Consider the following 23,616-nt stretch of genomic DNA (forward strand, 5'->3'; position numbering starts at 1 on the left):
ATTTGTCATCGGTAGCACTATTAATAGTATTAATTTTTCAATATTAAATTTGTGCTCTTCAAAATTTTGAACCTTTTTCTTTCCATCTAACAAACAAAAAAAAAAAAAAGAAAGAAAACCTTTTCTTTTACAACAACTTAAGAAAAATAAAAAAATAAACCCAAAAGAAAAAAGAAATATAAAAATAAAAAATAAGATAAAATTTTTTGACAAATGATATTATCTAATATAAGAGAGTAAGAGAGTTGGCTAATATGGTTAAATACGCATACGCAAGAATCAACCAAAGACCTTTTATTTACAAAGTAAGAGAAATTTCATTCTATTGTAGTCTGGCAAAAAATTTTGAGAAATGTTATTAACACTCCAAAAATCTCATTCTACACTCCTCACAAGTGTATTTTTTTTCCTAATATAGAAAATTTGGAGTGTAAAATGAGATTTTTTAAATGCTAATAACAATTTCCAAAATTTTTAAAGAAAAAGAAAGAAAATGGGGGAGACTTACAATTAAAATTTGTTAGGCTAGGTGTCATTATCCCAAGGAAAGTGTCGGTGTGCTGTAAGCAGGAAGACTTACAATTACAAAATGCATTTCTGAGTAACATGTGATCTGATACATTTCCTGCGCTGGACATTTTACCTTCAAAGTTTTTCATTTTTTTATTCAAACCTACAATCTCTACTCTCCTTTTCCAGAACTGTTTATTACCCAAGTGCCTTGCTTGGTTTCCTAGTGCTCCAATCCATCACCACCTACTAGGGCGTCATCTCTCTCTCTCTCTCTCACACACACACACACAGCAGAGTTAGTGAGAGGGTGTATTTTGAGGTGATCGAGTAGGATCTGTGACTGTGAGTGAAGGAGAGTTCTTTTTTTGTAGAGAGAGAAAGAGATGGGTGTGGATTTGAGGCAGGTAGTGGCAGGAGTGCTGACACTGGCAATGTTTGTGATGCTTGGGAACATGATTAAGAGAGACCATTTTGATTCTGTTGAAGTAAGTCCACAAAACCCATCATTAATCTCTCTCCACAATGCTAAAGATCATCACTTTACTGCTTTTTCTTTGATTTTTTATTGCAGAATAATCAAATTGTATGTCACTGTGCAATAGCATTTTCTCTGCTTCTGGGTTTACTGTTTCATTTGATTTGTCATCTTTGATGGGTTTTCATTGATTTGTTGTAATCGAAGTTTAATCACAGCAAGTTTCAATCTTTGTGTTTTGGGTCACAGTAGATTTGTTGATGTAGATTTACCCCATTTTGTTAGAAATTGAGAGGCAAAATGGATTCAAAACTTTAAGTTTTGTAATAGTTGGGGAAATATTTCTGGCCAGTGACATTTTTATGTGATTTAAAATATTCAAAACATTTCTATTGCTTGAAGAATTTGATTTGTTATCCAAAAGATTTGTATGTTTCCCCCCTCAGTCATTTGGCACACTTCACTTTTCGGAGTTTTCGCCATAGAAGAGTTGTATAGAGTTCAAGTCTCATGTAGATTTTTTTATGAAGTTTACATTGTTTAATTTCAGCAGATAGATTTGAGCATCGATTTCAGGGACGTTGTGTGATTTTCTTATCTTTTGATTTATACAGGAGAAATTTCCTGGAGGAGGAGGAAGAGATACCTTAGAAACTTCAGAGTATTCAAAGGAGGGCCTTGGTAGCTTCGCTAAGAAGAATGGCGGACCTTGGAAAGATGATGGCGAGGAGCTAAAACAGTGTTGGTCTAAGCCATCTGGTAAGTTTTCATTGCATTTTGAAATCATTGGTAATTTCATATGCTGTTTATTGCAATGATCCGTTACTTTTCGTAATTTCTTATCTTGTTACCTGGCTAGCAGATGATGTAGAGCAGACGGAGGGGTATGTCCTGTTCTCATTAACAAATGGCCCCGAATACCATGTTTCACAGGTATTTAATGAACCGTTGATCTCGTTGATAAAGTTAATAATTTGGAATGTTTAACAAGATTTTCTGTCGTACATTCCTACATTAGCCATTTCATTTGTAAACCAATTCACTATTCACTCAGTAATCTGTTCCTTGGCATTCTTCAGGTCGCGGATGCTGTTGTCGTGGCAAGGTACCTAGGGGCAACACTTGTACTTCCTGATATTAGAGGGACCAAACCAGGGGATGAGAGGTCAGTCGCTAATGCTCTATTAAAACCCTGTTTTCCTTTGATTATTTATAGTTTAAAAACAAGTAATACTTCTTCCCGTGTTGCTGCTGTCATTGTGCTTGTGTTGGGTTTTGGCAGTAAAAATCTACTGTGTTACTCTATCTGAACTTTGCTGATATCTTCTCTACTAACCATAAAAGAATTCTTTGGTTCGATTTAGATAAAAGATTTTGGCAAGCAACTAATTTAACTGAAATTCCAGGAACTTTGATGAGATTTATGATGTCGAGAAGTTTATAAGTAGCCTGGATGGTGTGGTCAAAGTAGTAAAAAAACGACCTGGTAAATTATCCACAAGGAATCTTGCCGCTGTTAAGGTTCCCAATCGGGTTACAGAAGATTACATTGCTGAACATGTGGAACCAATTTATAGATCAAAGGGCAACATAAGGTTGGCTACTTACTTTCCTTCGGTTAATATGAAGAAGACAGAAGGAAAGAGTTCTAGCGATTCAGTTGCATGTTTGGGAATGTTTGGAACATTAGAGTTGCAACAAGAGATCAGTGAAGTGGTCGAATCAATGGTTGAGCGTCTGAAAACTTTGAGCCGCAAGTCAGATGGCCAATTTGTATCAGTGGACTTGAGGGTTGACATATTGGAGAAGAACGGTTGCCAAGGAGGAGATGAAAGCGGAACAAAAAGTTGCTATAATGCACAAGAGATTGCTTTATTCTTGAGGAAACTTGGATTCGCAAAGGATACCACAATCTATTTGACCGAATCAAAATGGGACAGCAGTCTTGATGCTCTGAAAGACATCTTCCCTAAAACGTATATCAAGGTGCACACTTCTTCTGTTATGCCTTGAATTTTTTTCTATGTTTCAGTTTCTTTCCGAAACCCATATCATTGCAATGCTATTTCAGATGTAGATTTTGTACTTAATGAGTCTGGAATTCATTGCAGGATGGCATTATCCCAGCAGACAAGAAGTCAAAGTACCTGGATTCCGAGGGGTCTGAATTCGAGAAGATCATTGACTTCTACGTGTGCGCGCAAAGTGATGTATTTGTTCCAGCCATTTCAGGTTTGTTCTATGCAAATGTGGCAGGTAAGAGAATCGCGTCCAGTAAAACTCAAATACTTGTCCCAGCTGACATCCCCGGTGCCTCTGCATCTCCCTCCAAATTCATCACACATTATGTCTCGAAGAAGAACCATTTGGCTTATGCATGCTACTGCTAATGTCTCTCCGTGAGAAGAAACCCGGGAAAAGGAAAGGCGTGGCAGGTGTATCGAAGCCTTCAAAGACGGTGTTAGCTTTCGCTACTTACCTCAATCGGGATTTAGTTGGTTACGCAGATTGGACAGGCTAGTTTGTATAATGTATACTTAATCTGGGTTGCAAGAACCTTAAACAGAAATTGTCTGTTAAAAATGATCATTTGAAGACAGTGTTTGATAGGGCAGGAAATTCTGAACCTTTAAATGGTTCATATCATTTGTTGTTTGATTATATATACCATAACATTTTTCCTTATATTCATTCTAATGTTGTTGTCATATTTTCCAAATCTAGTTGAACAGGAGCATTATTTGTTGCTACACATGCCTTTTTACTGACGGAATGCAATTATGTCTCTCTTATCACGTGTCTGTAAAAATATAATAAGGACATTTATGCAATGTAAATATGTGACTAGTAAAAAGATTAATTAGGGAATGATTTTTACACTCGGTGGAGGATTCAGGAAAAATTATATGGAGTCACATGTAATATTTTATTTTTTAAATAATAAGAAGGGCGACTCTTCTTTGAGGCATTTTATCAAATAGTTAGAGGGCATGTATGAAGGTCTACTCCAACCTTCAAAAAGGGCAACATCCAAGTTATTCATAGAAATTCGCCGAAAATCAGAGGGTTAGTTGATCCCCCTTGCACGCACCTTAGTGCCCTCGCCTATGTCTACACTGCTCTTTTTGTCTTATGCACTTCTATTACTTTTGATGGTTGATGCGCATTTGATTTTTTGTTCAATCCAAAGGCCGTAACCAAAGAAAAAATTGTGGGAGGAAAACAGGAGATCGCAGAAAATCACTTCCCTTTAATTAAACCTACACCCAACAAGGTCAACAGATAAAACAAAGATCATATGTGTTTGGATCTTGGAACAAAAAGAAAAATGGATTAAAAAAGGGGAGTTGGATCAGGATCCAAGGTAGTTTTGTCCACAGAGGACAATACTAAATCTGACAAAGTTCATATGTACGAGAGATTTTTCGATGTAATCGAAACATAAGCTGGTACATCATGTGTTATTATATAAGTGGTGAGCTATGTAAAAAGTTAATTATTTTAAAATATAATTTTTCATTATTTATATAAAAACACGTAGTATTATCATCCGTATTTCAACCACAATAAAAAATTTCTCCGTATGTACAAGTATAGTATAATCATGTAATTGCAGGTCCTTAAAAAATAAAAATAAAAACAAAAACAAAAGTGGTTAGATAAGAATATTCGAATCTAATGATGTGTCACGTTTTATTTTCCGCTTAGTCTTAGTCTTTGGCAGAAGTCACAGAACCCCACTTATATTCTGAAACTTGTCTACCATTTTTAGCTGTAAATTACAAACCTTGAAATAAATAAATAAATCTCCCAAGCCAATTGGATCTCAGAATATAAATGTCATCTTATTTGGAAGTGGTCATTCGTTTTGTTTCATCAAGAATTTATATGGAAATAATTTTCGCACACTTATAATTTTTTTTTGGCAATTAATTTTTTTTATTTATTCAATTAAAATACTTTAAGTAAATATGAGTGTGTACGAGAGGAATTGTATTCACAAATATTACTTTCCTTTTCAGATTTATCTATTGAAGAAAATGAATAACAAAATGGTTAAACTATATTTATAATTTTTAAGCCGTACAATATTTTATTTCAGTTGAGTATCTTGTATGATATTGTTACCCCAACCATTGCATTTTCATTCTATTACTAATTTAATTTGAGCTTGAGCCCGAGTTCATAGTTTCATAGAGGGTGAAACAGCTTTTTCTTTGGTTTTTTGTTTTTTTGAGAAAGAATAAGTAAAAAAAGAAACAAAGAAAAAAAGATGGGAGGGGTAAGGATTAGTCGTATCACTAATGTTCTTCTCTTCTGATTTAACAGTTAAATGTAATAAAATAAGTAAATGAAAGGGACAAGCGAGCCGTCTTAGCTCAGCTGGTAGAGCGCGTGGCTTTTAACCACGTGGTCGTGGGTTCGATTCCCACAGACGGCGGAGTGATTGTATTTTTTTATTTTTTTTGGGTCGAATGTGTTGTTTTCTGTATTGTATGGAGTTGGATCGGAGCCCAGACATGTCCGAGAGAGCCTTCGGGGCAAGTCGAACTTGACCTGGCTGGTGGGATTTTTGGGTCTAGCTTTATAATTATTCTTGTTGTGAAACTGTGTGACTGTCCGTATATAATTTGACTAAAAGAATGAAAGTCAAAATTGGAAGGTTAAAATTGTAGGCTTAAAATACTATAAGTTTGGTTTTTAGTTTACTATTTTGGTATGCAAAGTTTTTTTCATACATTTAAAGAGGTGTTGGATCAGAACCCCTATATATAGTTTAAATCCGAGTTTAATTATTTTGAGATTTTCTTAAAATATGCATAAGCTAAACTACAATACTGTGTACATAAAATATGAAATATTTCTTCTGATTCAGAGGAAAGAACAACACAATTTTGCATCACATCTTCGCTGCCGGGGCTTATAGGATCGGAGGAATGTGTCAGGTTCTTGCTGATCAAAGGATTCCCTGTTAAGGGGAGCGGCGAGAAGGAGTGATTCGCGACGGGTGGAAGTAGTGACCAGGAATGAAAAAGGCGAATTCATGACTTGTTGCACAAGAAATTATACAATCCTCGATCCTGCAATGGAATTCCTTGCTGCGAAGTGGGGGTTGTACTTTGCTTAATTTGGAGCTCGGCTTTAGGGACATTGTTTTCAAGCTGGATTGCAAGGAGTTCTCTACAAAGCCCTTTTCGAGCTCATTTCGTGTTATCAGTTGTCAATGGCAGGGCAGCAACGCAGGGATAATTGGGCTTCCCGCTCTTTATGCATACATTTCTGTACTATGTGCAAGAAATTTAAAGAGACTCACATCAATAGAGAAATACAAAATCATTCGGTCAATTTTGGGGTTTACATCTCCAACGTTATTTTACATAATCGAAAACATTGACTTTACTTTTAGCTAACTTAGTAACTCCACATCGAACACACTTTGTTATCCGTCCTCTGGAATCTTTTCTTCACCAGGCAACGGACCTCCTCCGCTAGTCAATAGTCAGCGCACGTCAGCCGCGCAACCCTGTCTCCAGCACTATTTTTACTCGAGTGTGTATTGTTGATGCCTTGCCCTCTAAGTTTCTGCCAAACTGCAAAACACAATAACTGCAGTATATATCAAGATGCCATGAATATACAGCATAAAGAGGAAAATCGGGCATTAATGATGGAATGAGTGAACCGTATCTGACCCGTTTGGGGTGAGGCTTAGTAGAGTCTTGTCCCATAGAGTCCCGCCCTTGGGGACGGGCGGAGGGGACTTGTTGTCCCTAATATGTAGGGCAGTTAGGCCAGTTTAATCGTCCAAGTAATGATATGTCCCCCCAGCATTTTGATCCCTATCTTTGGTTTAGTTCAACTTGTTGATTCTCGGGCGATAATTAGTAGGATCACGTCTAAATGTGATATCCAGTTGCTGCATTTGCCACATTACAAAACTTACTCAGATTTATTCTTATTTATATGTAAAAAAAAAGTTGCAGATAAAAAGGTTGCAAGACTTGCAGATAAGAAAAGGTTCATCCCAGGTTAACAACGATTGAGGAGAATTGGCAGTACAATCAACTCCAGGCTTCCCGTCATAGACGATCACTCTATCTGCCAGGTACGTACGTAGCCATAATGAAATAGTGCTCAACCACCAACGCAGTTTTCTTCGCATGGAGGATAAACCTCTTTATGACTTCTGCAGCGACGATGCACTGCTCAGAATCAAGGTACACACTTTTCAAGTTGTTCAGATTAACACAACTTTTGTTTGGCATGTCAGTTTCTATGTGGATTGGAAGAGAACGATGATTTACATGAGTCGTTCCCAGCGTATTACTCAATAAATGAATACTCGATCACATTAATAAAGCTAATATTACCAACGAAAATAACACATATTACTTGAAAAGCGTAAGAAAATCCTTTGTAGCCCCATTCGGACTGCTGTGCCCTCTTTGTTACCCTCACGTCTTCTTCTTCCTTCTCATCTCCCTCACCATCACCCTCGTCCGACACCTAATTCTAAATCCGAGAAACCGATCACCGTGAATAAATCTCTGGCAAAGAACCAAAGTCTGGCAACAAGCATGCACACTCAGGGCGCAGAGTCTAATAATTATGTCGTTTACCATGTTTAAAACGAGATTCTAATATTTAAATTAGAATCTTTTTGATATTTTGTTATTTGTTTAATTTCTTGCCTATTTGAACCTATATGGTTTCTAGGGTTAAGTTCCATTATAAATAGGTCATATTGGCGTTAAGTTTGCAAAAAATTCATATTGTTATCGATAAACTTTTGAAGTCTTCTCTATTTTTTGGTGAATTCCGAATTGCTGGCGACTTAAGCTTATTTGGTAGTGGATTCTAGCGTGAGAATTTTGATCGATATCCCTTGTCATATATCCGGCTGCGTGAGGTTGGGCTTGTTTCTTTTTTATTATTTTTATCCTAAATAAAATATAATTTAGTAACTGAAAATCTGCGTCGTCTTCCCCAACCGTCCAATTTCTCTGACGTTCGCTGATACCCAAAAACGACAACGTAGTCTGAGTGAGGATGGAAAAAAACGAAAACGGCGTCGTCCCACAGCAGGAGGAGTCGAAGATGGTGGATTTTGGCCCTTCGTCAAAGGGAGAGGACGGCTTGCTTGAATCCCTTCCAACAAAAAAGAAAAGGCTCAGATTTTTCCGTACGCCCGTCCCGAAAATTTTTAGTACGTTCTCTCCTGTTCCTTTTCTACTTTGTTTGTTTGGCTGATTCTTTTCAAAGCGCACATCTTTTTGGTGCTTCTACTTGGTTGCTTGACAAACACGTAATAGGTTATATATTTGGTTTCTAGAATCTAGGGAATTGTTGACTAAGTTCTTTTGAGGAGAAACTGTTAGTGTTACCCAATTTGGTATCTGTATGGTGATCGAGTCTTCGATCGGATGAAAGAAATAAGGTTAGGGTAAAATGGGAGTTTCATATATGGGTTTACCGTGGATCAGGCATGTATATTAAATTTACTATCTTTATACGTCCACAGAATATCTAACGCATACATGTAATGCTTTTTTGGTATGTCTGAGGCACTCGGATGGCCTCTGGTGGATGGTGAAAACTGAAACCATCCAATTTTAATAGAAACGAAAGGGCTTAAAACTATTTCAAATTGTATTGGCTAAATCTTAGGGTACCACTGTAGCAGCGAACTAAACTGTTTCATCCCTCTGTCTTCCTTTGCCTTGTTATGTGCAGAAAATAATATAACAAAGGTTTGGCCGGTGGTAGAATCTGCTCTACTAGAGCATGACATGTCAGGTGAACTGGTATGTCATAATAAATGTTGTTTACGGAAAGTCTTATGTTGAGTTTGTACATCGGTTATCAATATTTGTGTTCTCGACTGCGTATCTGGATTGATGAGATTTTATTTCAACTTATGGCCAGGTTGATGATTGCATGAGAGTCTCAACTACTGAAAAGACTAGAGACCCAAAAGTTCTTGACAAGGCTAAGGGTCTTACTCGCCTTTTGGCAAGAAAATTTCCTGCACGTCTGGTACAAATGCCAGATTCTTTGTGATTGTTTTGTTATATGCAACTTATGATTGGTCTTTGTGTTCAAATGACTTGAAGTAGTTCGTAAGGTTTAGCTTTGTTCTTTCCATGCAATGTTGTTTTTTCTCTTTAAAGGCAACAACATCCCAAGAATATGTGTGTGTATGTAATACTGTATATAGATAGGATAGGAACCCCATTTTTTTAGAGGGATCCTGCTTCTCTGTTCATGGAGCGGGGTCCCGCTTATGATTATCGTCCTATATACATCTATAGCTTTATATCAGAACAATTTTACATTTGAATGAAAATTTAAGATTCAGATTTATCTACCTTTAGTTAAGAATCTAAGATATGATGTATATTTACACTGATTTTTCTTTCTTGCTTGAAAACTCCAAGCATTTCTTTTTTCATGGTACTGGTCTTTGTTTGAGCTATCCTCTATAAGTTTCTCATTTGAGTGCTCAAGATTTTGATTTCAGGCAATAAAAGTACTAAATGACGAAATGAAATACACTATGATCATGATTGGGCCCAAAAAATACGGGATTGACATGGTGGGTATCTCGTAAATTCCCCTTCTCCTTACTTGTAGCTGGGACCTCTTAGTCTCAGCCATTTAACCCGGTGATTAGACCATATAACTTTTGTATGATGTTAGAAAAGTATAGATTTTGTTTACGACCTAGGTCTAGTGAATAAGGAAAGTGAGGACAATATCAGGAATATGAGCCTTTGGGTGTTCCATCACCTACTTGATGGAGAGGGCTATGCAAATTTAGTTTCCCTTGTTCTAATATCTCTACAATTGTGCACAGGAGAATTTCTATAAACGGCGTGGACGTCTCATAGGTCCAGAGAAATCCACTTTAAAGGTGCATAAAGAGATATAGATTCTGTGCTTTACTGATCTTCCCACTAAAAGAAAATTAATTCTTTGTTCTGCCTGATTTTCTAATTTTTGACGTTATGATTGGGACTCAGGCACTTTGCAAGGTGACGGGCTGTTATGTTATTGTTTCTGTAAGTGTTACCGTTCCTTTTGATTTCGTTGGTCCCATTGCATAGTTGTTTTTCTAGTGTTCCGACATCCAGATGAGGTATGAATTATAGATTTGATGATTTTTGATTTACCTGTAAACTAGGGGTTCAGTGTTCCCGCTACTGGTTCATCTGAAGGATTACAGGTAGTCAAGAGGATTGTGGACGATTGCTTTCAGAATGGAACGTCCCCTGCATCCCTTATCTGGCTTGAAAGGAGACGTAAAGTGGTGAATATTCTCAAGGCTGTGTGTTTCTGAATTATGTTCTTCTGTCACCAGTGTGGCAACATTATGTTTCCAGTGAATAGACCATCAACGCTGTTGATCTTTGTTTAAATGCACGGTCCAGATTCAGTCTTATAATGTCATTATGTGAAACAGTCCGGCAAGAGAACATGACACCATATATGTGGCATTCTTTCTCAGTTTAAAGAAGTTATTTGCTTCCTAAGGTATTGCTGATCACATGTGCTCTCCTCTTGTGGGCATGCAGGCTGATAAAATTACTGTCGATAACCCATTTAACCAAATTGGAATTAGACCTAGCATTGATGTTGGTCGTTACCTTTGTTCATCCCTACTGGTAATACTTCTGGAGTTCCTACTTTTTAACATTTTACAACAGTGATTAGGATCTAGAGCTTTTGATTGTTACTTCTAATATAAGAGGCAACTTCTTGAGCTTTTAGATATTGACATGCTTCGAATTGGTTGTTGTCAACAGGAACTCGTGAAAACCCAATTGATTTGCTGTGAACACGCACATAAAAAGTTTTCTGAGGCACTGCATCAGGGACATTTTAGAGATGTGCTAGAGATGATACAAGATACAGATGTGCTGGAGAAAATAGCTGAAAAGTTCAGCTCTTGGGTAAGTAATTAATTAATTTTACATTTAAGCTATATTAATGCAACCGAATAGGCTTCTTAGTTTTTTCCCCGTAAGTGCGCGCTATGCGCTAAACATTTTTTCACTGAGAGCTAGCTCGTGTATAACTTATAGGGTTAAAACCATGATTAGTGTGCTGGAAATATCAATATTTCCATTTTGGTATCCCTTTTATGTTTAAAAGTATTGCCAGTCTCAATAAGGATGGCTTGTTTGCTGTTAATGAGCAAGTTTTTATGAGCATGTTTTCTACAGAATTCTCCGGAAGTGCATGCTAATACAGCAGAGACACTTTGTGCTGTAGCAAGGTTCGCTCCACCTGGACTTGCTACTAAAATATCTAGCCCAAGGTAGCATTATTCCTTCTTACATTTACGATAAATTGATGTTGCTTTCATTTCTGCTCTAAGATTCTGCAGTGAGTTCATTTTGTGCACATTCTACGCAGTTTTATGAGAAGATTGTTCCGGCATGCTTTGGAGGATTCACGACCGCCATATGTTCTTATTAACTTATTGTCAGTGTGCTTGTATATGTTAGACCCTACGAGGCTAAATTCGAGAACATATGAGAATTTCGGTGGACTTCAAATTACTTATGGATCGGTAGATACTGCTAATTCCGAGACTGTTGTTGGCATGCTGGAGATCCTAGGTAAAGTTAACTCCTTAGTTTGGTCATTTGGTACGTGGTACTTGCATTCAGTTAGGTTGGTGCTCACGACTACTTGCGTTATGTTTTCGGTTTTAATTTTAAATTAGTGCGCTCTGATCTTTCCTTTACTCCACATGGGATTAAACAAAAACCTGTAATGTAATGAGGCTCCCGTTGTATTTAGTTAAGTTGTAGTCCAGTTTTGTATTATCCATAGGATTCTGCCCAATTTTGGACTTGTCCAATCCTTTGTTCTTCTGTGTAACAATAGGTCGTGTAGATAATTTTGGATTGGTCAAAAATTGATGCTGCAAAGCATGCTATGATACAGGTGATTTGCTGAAGCTTTTGGATGTTTCAACGGCAGACAATGTGTTGCTAACTACATATGGCAAGTTACAGCCACCTCTTGGACAACATCGTTTAAAGATTGTAGAGTTCGTTGCAGTATTACTGAGGGTGGGTGGTGAAACTGTTGAGAAGGAATTGATTCGTCTCGGAGCAATACAAAGAATTTTAGACTTGTTTTTCAAGTAAGCTTGAGAATTTTCTTGTCCAAGAAAGAGTGTGTTGATACAAGGTCTTACTTCTCACGTTTTGTTCTCCAGGTACCCATATAACAACTTTGTCCATCACCACATAGAGAACATAATAGTATCATGTTTAGAAAGCAAGAATGCTCCTCTTGTACAATATCTTCTTTGTGATTGTGATCTTGTCGGAAAAATACTTACAGCAGAAAATAATAACACTTTAGAAACTGATCCAAACCGGCCGACAGTTCCTGATGAGGGTAGATCCCCACCCAGGTTAGGGAACATTGGACATTTAACGCGTATATCCAACAAAATCATTCAACTGGGAAACAACAATAGTGAGATTCAGGCATATTTGCAGGTTCGTACTTTTATTTCTTCGTATATATGTTTCTTGTTCTGTGAGGTTCTAATATTTACATATTGGAATAAATATTTACATGAGAAGCATTCTTGTCAGGAAAATAGAGAGTGGACCGATTGGCATACGAATGTCCTATCAAGGCGTAATACTGTGGAGAATGTCTTTCTATGGGCTTGTGGGTATGTTTTCCTCTCAAAAGTAGTTGGTTTGAACCTGAAAAGTAACTCACCGTACTGGTTACATTCAGTCAGTGTTTTCATTTCTGGTTATGTCTGATGTATCACTGTTCTCTTGTTTACATCTAAGCTAAGTATTTGTGTTCGGAGCTAAGCTAAGTATTCGGAGTGTAATCAATTGTAACAGGAACCCGGCAGTACAGGAGGAGATGTGTGATATGGAAGATGATTATAGAGCAGTTCAGCTGATACTTCCTACAAGCCCCTGTAGAAAAAAAATGCGTTGCTCGCCTACAGATAATGTTAGCGAAGATGTTAGAACATCGGAACTGGAAGACCAGAAGATATAGTGGAAGTGTTTTCATGATCAAGTTTGAGCATCTCTTTATGTATTGAGGTGTTACTGAATTTGAAAAATTGATGTAAGGACGGAAGATTTTGTCAGCTTCGTTCTCTGGTCTCACTTGTCCAATGTCATTGCAAGGCTATTATCTCCCAGTTCAAGCATTTTGAAATGAAGCATATATGCATGGAGAAGAACACGGTGACTGATTTTCTGACTAGGTTGAGTTTCTTCATTGATGTAGGATGCTCCTTTGAATCTGCGCCCTCTATTTTCGGTTATCATCCTTCTGTCTTCTGATGAACCAGCTGGAGTTGCAAGGCCGAAGGCCGTTTGCATAAGCCTAGTGAGCTAGTGTTTTTCATTTCGTTTGCTGTTTGCTTGGGCTTTGGGGGACCCCATTTTAACCAATATTGTGAGATAGTTTGATAATTATTTCATTTTTGGTTCTGAAAATGCACTTGTAGTTTTCGAATCAACTAATCCGATTTGTATTTTTGTTCATTGGTTATATTGGTAGATTTGAGGAGTTACAAATTATTAGAGGACAGTTAAGAGTCGGAAAATGCAAAATAAAGGCTGGTTTTATTTAACTTGCGTATGGCCTGTTTATAATTGATGGTGCTAAATGAGTGTTTCTTGCAAGTTCATGACGGCGCTGAATGTGGGCCTCTCTTGCATCAGCGGTCTACATTCATATGGTAACATTGTGCTTTGTAATAAAAATCATTTGTGCTTCATATTGAAAATCATTTGTGATTGGATGCATCGATCACATCTCATAAAAACATGATATACTTAGTTGTGATGAAGATTACTCAGAATTTTTTGAAAAAGAATATGAGGAATCAACAATAATTAAACATTGAGAAGGAAAGTGGACAAGATGTGAAATTGAATGAGGTGATACTTTTGAAGTCGGTTTAACCCAGTAGTGTTTGTACTACTAATAAGAAAAGTTGAACTCTTTTTATAAATGTGGGTTAGCCCAGTAGTGTTTGCACTCAAGTTTTATTTAGCTGTAAGTACACAATAACTACTCAATCTTTAGAGCAGCTGCAGCGTATGTTGGAGCCCGATGGACAAGCGACTTTGAAGACCCACACGCCCCAGCAACAACCTCCAGCCCATGCAGGCGATTGGGGAGGGAGGGGGCCCAAGTGAGAGGCCCAGCGCGAATTGGTGGCCCGAGAGCTTGAGGATTGTCTAATGCATGGCTGACGCCAGGATGACGTCAGCCACGTATAAAATTAATAAAAAATGTCAAAAATTAATTAAAAAATGTCAAAAAATTAATTTTAAAAAAATAAAAAAGTAAACGATTGATTAAAAAATCCGAAAAAAAATTTTAAAAATTAAAAAAAAGATTTAATTTTTCAATAAATAACTTATCATTATCTTCCACCTTATACCGCAATTTTATATTTTCTCAAATACTTTGGATTGTAATTTCTTATTTAATGAAATGTGGTACATCGAGACCAATTAAAAATCATATCCGAAATTTGAAATAAAATAATTTTTTTTTATTATTTTATAAAATAAAAAATACTAATATTTTATTGCATATTGCCATGACTATTCAGTTTAAGGGTGGAGATGCAAAAGATAGTTACTGTTCATTAAAGACAATTACTGTTCACTGGAGGCTATTCAATAGTGACTTGCCCTAGGGAGCCTTTACAACGCTAGAGTTGCTCTTATGGCGTGTTTACCAAATGGGAATGAGGTAAGTGGAATCGGAATTGCATTCCTTCAAATGCATTCATGTGTTTACTTGTATATAGGGAATGAAAACAAAGGTGCGGTCCATCCGAAATGGGGAATTCAATTCCGGATTTTCCCGGAATCCGATTACCAAGATATAGTAGGTAATTGAATTCCAGAAGAAAAGGTCCATCAGTAATCAAACTTTTCTTCCTAAAGTGCCCTTGTACTTCTGTTTATATCCCAAAACACTCCTGCAGCTTCAACACTCTTCTCTCTCAGTGGACTCCCTGCAACTTCTTCTCCGATTTCTCTTCGTTCCGCGACTTGAGACTGGAGCTTTCAAGGTCCATCTTCCTCGCCTTTAGTCAGCTGTTGTTTATCCCAAACCTGATTCATGTCCCTATTGTTGTATATTCTCATTTCGACTCTTCGATCCGCCGACTCTATGGTTAAAAACTCATTCACTGCCTCAATTGGGAAACTAAAAATTGGGGTAAAAAAAAAAATTAAGGTTGGGACATGGAGGGAGGGAGCATGAAGGGTTCTTCGCAAACGTGGGGTGGGTTGGCAGCAGAGAAAGATATTTTAGAAAATAGTAGGTCGGCAGTACTTTGGTAGCAGAGAATGATGGGGAAATTTTAGAAATGGGAAGGTCGGGAAGGACGGGGAAGAGAGGAAGAGACCGAGGGTCACAAAAAAAATTGGAAAAATGAAAGAATGAGAAGAAAGAGTTTCTGGGAAATTGAAGTTGCAGAGTTTCTAGATGGTTTTGGAATTGTGAATGAGAAGAACAAATACTAAAAAAATAAAAATAATGAAAGATAAAAGTTTTAAAATAATTAGCATAGAAAATAGATTAGTTAAACTAGGGGTATTTTAGTAATCACATCCATTTTCATTCCGATTCAAGTAAATTAGTAAACAGTTTATATGGATCAATGTCATTCTTACTCCGATTCCAGACAGTTTTAGTAAACAACTTCAACAGTAATCTTATTTTGATTCCGCCTCATTCCAATTCCTCCTCAATTCAATTCCTCTCAACCTGATTACGGATTAGTAAACGTGCCATTAAGGTTGATCCTAAATTGATTCAAGCCTTTAAAAATATTTTAAATAAATATATATTGTTTTGAAAATTGCACATTGACATCATCAGAAAGGCTAAGTCATGACGCAGACAAATAAATTGAAGGGCGTATTATGTTTTCTGCCTACACTCACCAACGGAGAGCTTGAAGTGCTCAAAACTGCCAGCATTAGCCGAACAAGTATAGGTTTTAATGGCTAAAACAAGTTGATTTGAGGATTCAAGGCTCCATAAATGACGGGTGTTTTTCGTTAAAGTTTCCTATTTAAAACTAGTAAATGTCCTATTATAATACATAAATTAGGTGGTTATTTGGAATGCTTAAAAATTTAGATGTTTGGGGGTATTTAACCTTTTATCTATGTCGGTTTATTAATTAGAGTTTACTCAATGAGAAATGGTAATGAGACTTTCCATGGACTTTCTGCACCTTACATTTTATTGCACAATATTTTATAACATTGGCACAAAAATTGTGTCAAAAACACAAGGTGGTGGAGGGTTCATATAGAATCCCATTTGTGGGAGAGTCTTCTTAGCATTCCTCTTGACAAAAATGCTTTCATTGAAAAAATAAGGCTTTTTAGTTAAAATGGTCATTGAGATTTGCATAACTCATCACTTTGATCTATAAGATTTGAAATCAATAGAAGTAGTCGTTGAAATTGTCTTCCATCAATCATTTTGGTCTTTTCTTGAAAAATTATGTTACCAAATGACAAAAATACCCTCATTTTAATAAATAATTGGTCAAAATGATTTGACAAAAATTGAGGATATTTTTATTATTTTATCTGTATTTAATAAAGATTTTTCAAGGAATGACCAAAATGATTAACGGTGGACAAACTCAGGAATCACTTCTATTGATTTCAAATCTCAATGACCAAAGTGAGGAGTTATGCGAACCTTAGGAACCATTTTAGTTAAAAAGTAAAAAAAATAATAAGAAAAAGTTGGCCAAAAGTAGTTTGCTATGTTACACTTGTACGCGCGTGTTTGATTGGCTGACCCATGTTTTTCTTTACACTTGTGCCAGGATATTAAAAAGCACAGCTTCACCCCACTCCCCACAGACACAGCCGCACCCACAGACACACACAATTCGCTTGAAAAATAGCCCCCTCTCTCATCTGCCCTAAAAGATGAGCTCTTCTGAACCGCCCAAGCCTCCCGCTGATGGGGAGAAAAGAAAATCAATATTCTCATCAGCTGAAGGGGAAAGCAAAATTCAAAAACTCTCAAGTAAGTAGTGGATCCTATTTCAAAACACAAAAATTCTCCATCTTTTCAGCCTTTTGGGATTTTAATGTTTGTGTTTTTTGTTTTTGTTTTTTTTTTTAGTTTCTTCTGGTGATGGTGGCAGCTGTAGTGTTCATCAAGCAGCTAAAGCTAAAGGTCAGATCTTGTTTTCCATCTTTTATTCCAAAATGAAACAAATTGTTTATGGAATTGTTTTTTTTTTTTAAACCGAAGGTTTATGGAATTGTTTCAAAGTTGTCATTTTTAATGCATGGGGTTTCTGATCTATGCGTTCAAATTGTTTTTAATATAGTGTTGTGTGATCTCCAAAAAGTTGGCACCTTTTTCTTTTTCTTTCTGTTTCTAGTTTCTTGCTTTATTTTATTTTATTTTCCTTAAACCCCTATATAAAATAGAGAGATTCTTATCATATTCTTCAAAAGTTGGAATGAGGCGTTTTGGATTTTAAATATTTTTTTCTTTTTTTATAGGTTTTTCTGGTGGTGGCAGCCGTGTTAAGTTGTGAAGTTTATTTCGTTTTCAGCCGAGCTGTTACCAAACCTTATTTGTTGTTCTTAGGGATTGAGGAGGAGGAGGCTGTTGATGAGAAAACAACTGAGCATGCTATTGATGAGGAACCACCAGAGGAGAGTGCTGATGAGGAACCACAAGAGGAGGCTGCTTATGAGGAACCGCCAGAGGAGGCTGCCGATGAGGAACTGCCGGAGGAGGCCGCCGATGAGGAACCGCCGGACGAGGCTGTTGATGAAGAACCGGAGGAGGCTGCTGATGAGGAACCGGATGAGGCTGTTGACGAGGAACCAGAGGAGGATGAGGTACCACAGCAGGTTGAGGACGAGATTTCAGACGAGATGTTGGGCGATGATGGATATGACGATTGAGTGATGATTTACCCCTTACAAGTTCATGGTGAAAGTTAATATGTTTAAGACTAAAAGTTTAGTTCCGCGTACTTAACTACTACATATGCTAGCTACTTATATAGTTAATTATCCACTCATAGAGTCATAGTTAAGTACTCTTGGCCTCTGGTTGGACCAGATCAGAGAGGTTTATGTGTTAGTGTTTGTGTGTGTGTTTTCAGTATGTGTTTCAATGGAGGTTGTCTTCAAAGATGAAGAGAGTTTTAGAGAGAAGAAGCTGCAAAATGTCTCTTCGAATTTCATACTTTTCACAAAATACAATCTAACCGTTATATGAAGAAAGGAAGGGAGATCCTTCACTCTTCAACATATAATACAATCTTAGCCATTCATTGCTATCACCCTATGAGATGATGCCACTTGGCTTATTCTATTACTTAGACTAGATACAAGATTAAAATGCCATGTGGACTATGATCCAATGGCTCACATTCAAACTGAAACAAAAAATAGAAACCTGATTCTTGCTGCCAAGCTTCAGCTAAAGGATTATACACTAACACTCCCTTCTAATCCTTTGGCTGATTTAACTCCAAGTAGCTCCCTTAGATACACAAATCGATCTTTAGGTAAAGCCTTAGTAAGTATATCTGCAATCTGCTCCTCTGTCCTGCAGTACACTAACTCAATCTCTTTGGCTTGAATTGCTTCTCGGATGAAGTGGAACTTCTTGTTGATGTATCTTGTCTTTTGATGAAAGACTGGATTCTTTGCCATAGCAATGGCTGATGTATTATCACACAAGATCTGAGTTCCTTCCACTTGTTCTTCTCCAAAGTCTTCTAGAACAAATCTCAGCCACTTTGCTTGTGATGTAGCCTCTGCTGCACTAACATATTTTGCTTCTGCAGTAGACAGTGCCACAGTGTTTTGTTTAATTGAAGCCCATGAGAACATACCAGATCCTAGTGTGAATGCATACCCTGAAGTACTTCTCATATCATCCTCACTTCCAGCCCAATCACTATCACAGTAACCGATTAGGGTAGTAGCTTTTCCCCTTTCAAAGACAATACCAAAATCGATTGTTCCCTGGATGTATCTCAGTACCCTCTTAGCTGTTCCCATATGTTTCTTAGTGGGATTATGCATGAACCTTGCCAACATACTTGCTGCAAACATCACATCAGGTCTAGTTGCAGTTAAATAGAGCAGACTTCCAACAAGCTGCCTATATTCTCCTTCATCTGTAGGTTCACTTCCATCAACTTTGCTTAACCTCTCATTCATTGCAAGTGGAGTAGCAACTGATTTGCATTCTTTCAGACCAAATTTCTCAATTAGTTTCTGTGCATATTTCTTTTGGTGTATAAAAATGTTGTTTTCAGTTTGCAGCACACCCATTCCAAGGAAATGATGTAATAAGCCCAAGTCAGTCATCTCATAGTGTTTCATCATGTCATTTCTAAATTCCTCAAGCATTTGTGGACTGCTACCAGTATATACAATGTCATCTACGTATAGAGAGACAATAATGATACCTGAGTCCTTACTTGTCTTAACATACAAAGTTGCCTCACTCGAACTTTTCTCAAACCCTGCACTATTGAAGTATGCATTAATCTCGTCATACCAGGCTCTTGGTGCTTGTTTCAAGCCGTATAGAGCCTTGTTCAACTTGTACACCTTTGTTTCTTCACTTTCCTTCACAAAGCCTTGAGGTTGCTCAACATACACTTCTTCTTTCAGTACCCCATTGAGAAATGCAGACTTTACATCTAATTGATACAAGTTCCATTTCTTCTGTGCAGCAAGGGCAATTAAAGTTCTAATCGTATCCAACCTTGCCACAGGGGCAAAAGTTTCATTATAGTCGATTCCGGGCTTTTGTGAATAACCTTTAGCCACCAGCCGAGCTTTATTCTTCTGCACCGTGCCATCCAGATTAAGTTTGGTCTTATAAACCCATTTAACACCAATAACAGGCTTGTCATATGGTCTCTCAACAAGTTGCCATGTGTTGTTCTTCTCAATCATGTCCAATTCAGTTTTCATTGCACTCCTCCATGAATCATCTTTGGCTGCATCCTCATAACTTTCTGGTTCAATAACACACATGTTGCATTGAGCCATGATTTCATTGATACTTCTCCATTTCTTCGGTGTATCATCATAAGTTGGAGATCTCTCAAGCACATTCTCACTTTGAGAAACATTGTATTCTTCAAACTGAGAATTTTCATCAACCTCACAGATTTCATTAGCATTCTTATGTTCAGTGATAACTGGAAATGTCACTCCAGTATCTATATTGCAGTTCCAATCCCAAGATTTATTCTCATCAAATGTGACATCCCTTGAGAGAACAATCTTCCTTGAAATGGGATCAAACAATCTGTAGCCCTTCTCACTTGAACCATAGCCTACAAGGATACACTTGTGACTGTTTTCTTCCAATTTATGTATGAGATTGGAAGGGATATGCACATAACACAGTGAGCCAAATTATCTTCAAATGAGCTATTCCAGGTTTTCTGCCACTGTAAGCTTCAAATGGGGTTGACTTCTTCAAAGCTTTGGTAGGACACCTATTGATCAAATAGACTACAGTATTCACTGCTTCTGCCCAAAATGCATATGGAAGGTTTTTTTCATGTAGCATTGACTTTGCCATCTCCACCACAGTCCTATTCTTTCTTTCGGACACCCCATTTTGTTGAGGAGTGTAGGCCATAGTCAATTGTCTCTGAATTCCTTGTCCATTACAGTATTTGTCAAACTCTGCAGAAAGGAATTCTCCTCCTCGATCACTCCTGAGACATTTAACCTTATATCCACATTGTAACTCAGTCATTGCCTTGAACTTTTTGAAACACTCAAACGCTTCAGACTTGTTTCTCAAAAAATACACCCATGACATCCTTGTGCAGTCATCTGTAAACAACAAAAAATATTTGTTTCCAGAATGAGACTCTACTTGCATCGGACCACAGATATCTGTATGAATCAACTCTAGTGGATCTTTAGCTCTCCAAGTCGATTGAGAAGGGAATGAGTCTCTGTGTTGTTTACCCAACATGCAACCTTCACACACACTTTGGGACATTTCTAACTTAGGTAATCCATGCACCAACCCCTGTTCTTCAAGTACCTTGAGACTTCTCTCATTCAAATGACCCAACCTCTTGTGCCATATCTGAGAACAGCGTGTGATACCTGCTCTTAGTGCATACTGTGTTGCAGGCAACATTGTCAAAGGAAAACATCGATTGTTGGTCATATGTACCCTCATTACCAAATTATCCAGTGACCATCCATCAAAAATATTAACTACATCACCTCCAAACAACAAATAATAACCGTTTTCCATCATTTGTCCTACACTTAGAAGGTTTTCCTCAAGTCCAGGAACAAGCATTACTTCTTGTATATGTTTCCTTCCCAATTTAGTTTCAATCACCAAGGTTCCCTTTCCTGCCACTTGACAAATTTCTCCAGTTCCCATCTTTACTTTGGAAGTCAAATCTCTCTGAACATTGACCAATAATCTTTCATCTCCTGTCATGTGGTTACTACAACCACTATCAATGTACCATGAGTTATTGACTTGCACATCGGTCACTGCATTGCAGGCATAAAACAGTGATCCTATTTCTCCCATTTGCTTCACATAATTAACCTTCTGCACTCCTTTATTCTCATGACAGTCTCTCATAGAATGACCTGGCTTACCACAGCCTGTGCACTTTGGTTTACCTTCATACCAACACTTCCCATAGTGCAACCTGTCACACCACTTACAATCACCCTGAGCATTGTTTTGCTTCTGGACATAATTAGGCCTATGATCCCAATTCCTTTGAGTATTGTTCTGTCTCTGAGGATAATTGGGTTTGTGATCCCAATTCCTTTGAGTATTACTCTGCTTCTGAACATGGTTTGGTTTATAATCCCAATTTTTCCCCTTGATTTCCAACTCTCTTGAGACCTTTGATTCCCAGAAAATCCACCACTTTTGACACCCTTAGATGCTACATTTAAACTTGCAAATGCCCTCTCAGTCGAAGACTCAGTATGTAAATCAAGCTTCTGTTCAAATCCTTTTAGAGAAGCTACAACCTCTTGGACCTCAATAATTTCAAGATCTCTAGAATGCTCAATTACAGAACAAATTGCATCATATGTTTTCGGAAGACTAATAAGTAATTTCTGCACAATTCTCTCCCTAGATAGTTCTTCTCCATAACTTTTCATTTGATTAATGATATCAAACAATCTAGAGAGATACACAGATAATGATTCACTGTCCTTCATACGAGTGTATTCAAAATCTCTACGTAAACCTTGCAATTTTACATTTCTTACTTGTTTATCTCCTCGGAATTCACCCTTTAGAACATCCCAAGCTCCTTTGGATGTCTCTTCATTCACGATTCTGGGAAAGATCTGATCCGATACTGCACCTTGTATCATTCCAAGCGCACGAGCATCCTTCATCAGGATCTCACTGAACGACACTCCATCCGTCGTCTCCTTCTTCGCTCATCGACCACAGCTTTCTCAGACTTCGGATCTGGTGGTTCAAACCCATTTTCCACCAGCTCCCACAAACCATACGATTTCAGTATAGTTGTCATACGAATCCTCCAAAATTCATAGTTCTCTCCATTGAAGACGGGAGCTCTAAGCTCAACATTGCCGGACCCAGCCATATGAGACTTGGATACACGAAATCACAATTTCCAGATTCGATTGAAGCTCAAAGATGTAGCTCAATCGCACAGATTTCACGCCCAGATTAGACGATGAAACCAGGCTCTGAGGCCATGTTAGTGTTTGTGTGTGTGTTTTCAGTATGTGTTTCAATGGAGGTTGTCTTCAAAGATGAAGAGAGTTTCAGAGAGAAGAAGCTGCAAAATGTCTCTTCGAATTTCATACTTTTCACAAAATACAATCTAACCGTTATATGAAGAAAGGAAGGGAGATCCTTCACTCTTCAACATATAATACAATCTTAGCCATTCATTGCTATCACCCTATGAGATGATGCCACTTGGCTTATTCTATTACTTAGACTAGATACAAGATTAAAATGCCATGTGGACTATGATCCAATGGCTCACATTCAAACTGAAACAAAACATAGAAACCTGATTCTTGCTGCCAAGCTTCAGCTAAGGGATTATACACTAACATTATGGAGCTTCTTTATGCCACTGATGAAATGAAGTCTTTATGCTACTGATGAAATGAAGACCCAGCTTAATTAATTAAATTTTCTTTAAGACTTAAGTTTGGTTTAATTGCTTTTCTGTTTAGCATTCTTGCTACTTCGCACTAATTATAATTATGCTACATACTTAATTATCAGGCTGTACACACTCACATATATGTATGCATGCATGTATGTATGTATGTATGCATGCATGAATTAACCACACTAAGAGCTCGTTTGCAGCTTATTAATTTCTGCGAAAGCAAGAGTACTCTTACTTCAGATGTGTTGCATGTGTTTGCAAGTCCCTCCCCCGGCCCCCGTAGCGTTGGTGGTCTCCTATATATTTACTTGTAATTCATTTTCTTGTTTCGCTGTCCTTGTCTCCCAGTCGGAGTCTAATCACCATGTTTGAAACGAGATTCTATTAATTAAGGATCTTT

At 37.5% G+C, this 23,616-nt stretch overlaps 3 protein-coding genes and 1 non-coding gene across 5 annotated transcripts; all 4 read left to right on the forward strand.

The window, feature by feature from the left end:
* The first annotated feature begins 611 nt into the window (after window positions 1–611).
* LOC126581973 (protein MANNAN SYNTHESIS-RELATED 1-like) lies at window positions 612–3,673 on the forward strand. The gene is made up of 6 exons (XM_050245920.1): window positions 612–998; window positions 1,603–1,747; window positions 1,851–1,921; window positions 2,068–2,153; window positions 2,395–2,974; window positions 3,100–3,673. Exons 1-6 carry the CDS (start codon window positions 897–899, stop codon window positions 3,376–3,378), a joined length of 1,263 nt encoding a protein of 420 aa, XP_050101877.1. The 5' UTR covers window positions 612–896; the 3' UTR covers window positions 3,379–3,673.
* Window positions 3,674–5,356: 1,683 nt separating this feature from the next.
* On the forward strand, window positions 5,357–5,429 carry TRNAK-UUU (transfer RNA lysine (anticodon UUU)). The gene has a single exon. It is a non-coding gene; the product is annotated as a tRNA-Lys (tRNA).
* Window positions 5,430–8,038: 2,609 nt separating this feature from the next.
* On the forward strand, window positions 8,039–13,414 carry LOC126633806 (uncharacterized). Its single transcript, XM_050304360.1, has 14 exons — window positions 8,039–8,171; window positions 8,723–8,793; window positions 8,915–9,025; window positions 9,846–9,902; window positions 10,012–10,050; window positions 10,173–10,298; window positions 10,564–10,653; window positions 10,795–10,941; window positions 11,215–11,309; window positions 11,408–11,613; window positions 11,945–12,146; window positions 12,222–12,510; window positions 12,610–12,692; window positions 12,877–13,414. The coding sequence occupies exons 1-14, from the start codon at window positions 8,039–8,041 to the stop codon at window positions 13,037–13,039; spliced, it is 1,812 nt and encodes a 603-aa protein (XP_050160317.1). The 3' UTR covers window positions 13,040–13,414.
* A 3,494-nt stretch (window positions 13,415–16,908) lies between these two features.
* On the forward strand, window positions 16,909–22,867 carry LOC126581975 (uncharacterized). Of its 2 annotated transcripts, XR_007609226.1 has the most exons (4): window positions 16,909–17,077; window positions 17,177–17,230; window positions 17,654–18,196; window positions 22,830–22,867. XR_007609226.1 is itself a non-coding variant. In XM_050245922.1 (3 exons), the coding sequence occupies exons 1-3, from the start codon at window positions 16,978–16,980 to the stop codon at window positions 17,974–17,976; spliced, it is 477 nt and encodes a 158-aa protein (XP_050101879.1). In that variant the 5' UTR covers window positions 16,909–16,977; the 3' UTR covers window positions 17,977–18,234. The 2 variants fall into 2 exon arrangements, 1 of the variants encoding a protein (XP_050101879.1); XM_050245922.1 differs by lacking the exon at window positions 22,830–22,867 and having other exon boundaries at window positions 17,654–18,234.
* The last annotated feature ends 749 nt before the right edge of the window (window positions 22,868–23,616 follow it).

The sequence above is a fragment of the Malus sylvestris genome, chromosome 9 (assembly GCF_916048215.2).
Source record: "Malus sylvestris chromosome 9, drMalSylv7.2, whole genome shotgun sequence".
Classification (NCBI taxonomy): Eukaryota; Viridiplantae; Streptophyta; class Magnoliopsida; order Rosales; family Rosaceae; genus Malus; species Malus sylvestris.

Coding starts and splice junctions, on each gene's coding strand:
- LOC126633806 (XM_050304360.1), top strand. CDS start 8,039: ATGGAAAAAAACGAAAACGGCGTCGTCCCACAGCAGGAGGAGTCGAAG. Junction 8,172..8,722: donor GAAAAGGCTCAGATTTTTCC/GTACGCCCGTCC, acceptor TGTTATGTGCAG/AAAATAATATAACAAAGGTT. Junction 10,942..11,214: donor CTGAAAAGTTCAGCTCTTGG/GTAAGTAATTAA, acceptor TGTTTTCTACAG/AATTCTCCGGAAGTGCATGC.
- LOC126581973 (XM_050245920.1), top strand. CDS start 897: ATGGGTGTGGATTTGAGGCAGGTAGTGGCAGGAGTGCTGACACTGGCA. Junction 1,922..2,067: donor CCGAATACCATGTTTCACAG/GTATTTAATGAA, acceptor GGCATTCTTCAG/GTCGCGGATGCTGTTGTCGT. Junction 2,154..2,394: donor ACCAAACCAGGGGATGAGAG/GTCAGTCGCTAA, acceptor CTGAAATTCCAG/GAACTTTGATGAGATTTATG.
- LOC126581975 (XM_050245922.1), top strand. CDS start 16,978: ATGAGCTCTTCTGAACCGCCCAAGCCTCCCGCTGATGGGGAGAAAAGA. Junction 17,078..17,176: donor CAAAATTCAAAAACTCTCAA/GTAAGTAGTGGA, acceptor TTTTTTTTTTAG/TTTCTTCTGGTGATGGTGGC. Junction 17,231..17,653: donor TCAAGCAGCTAAAGCTAAAG/GTCAGATCTTGT, acceptor TGTTGTTCTTAG/GGATTGAGGAGGAGGAGGCT.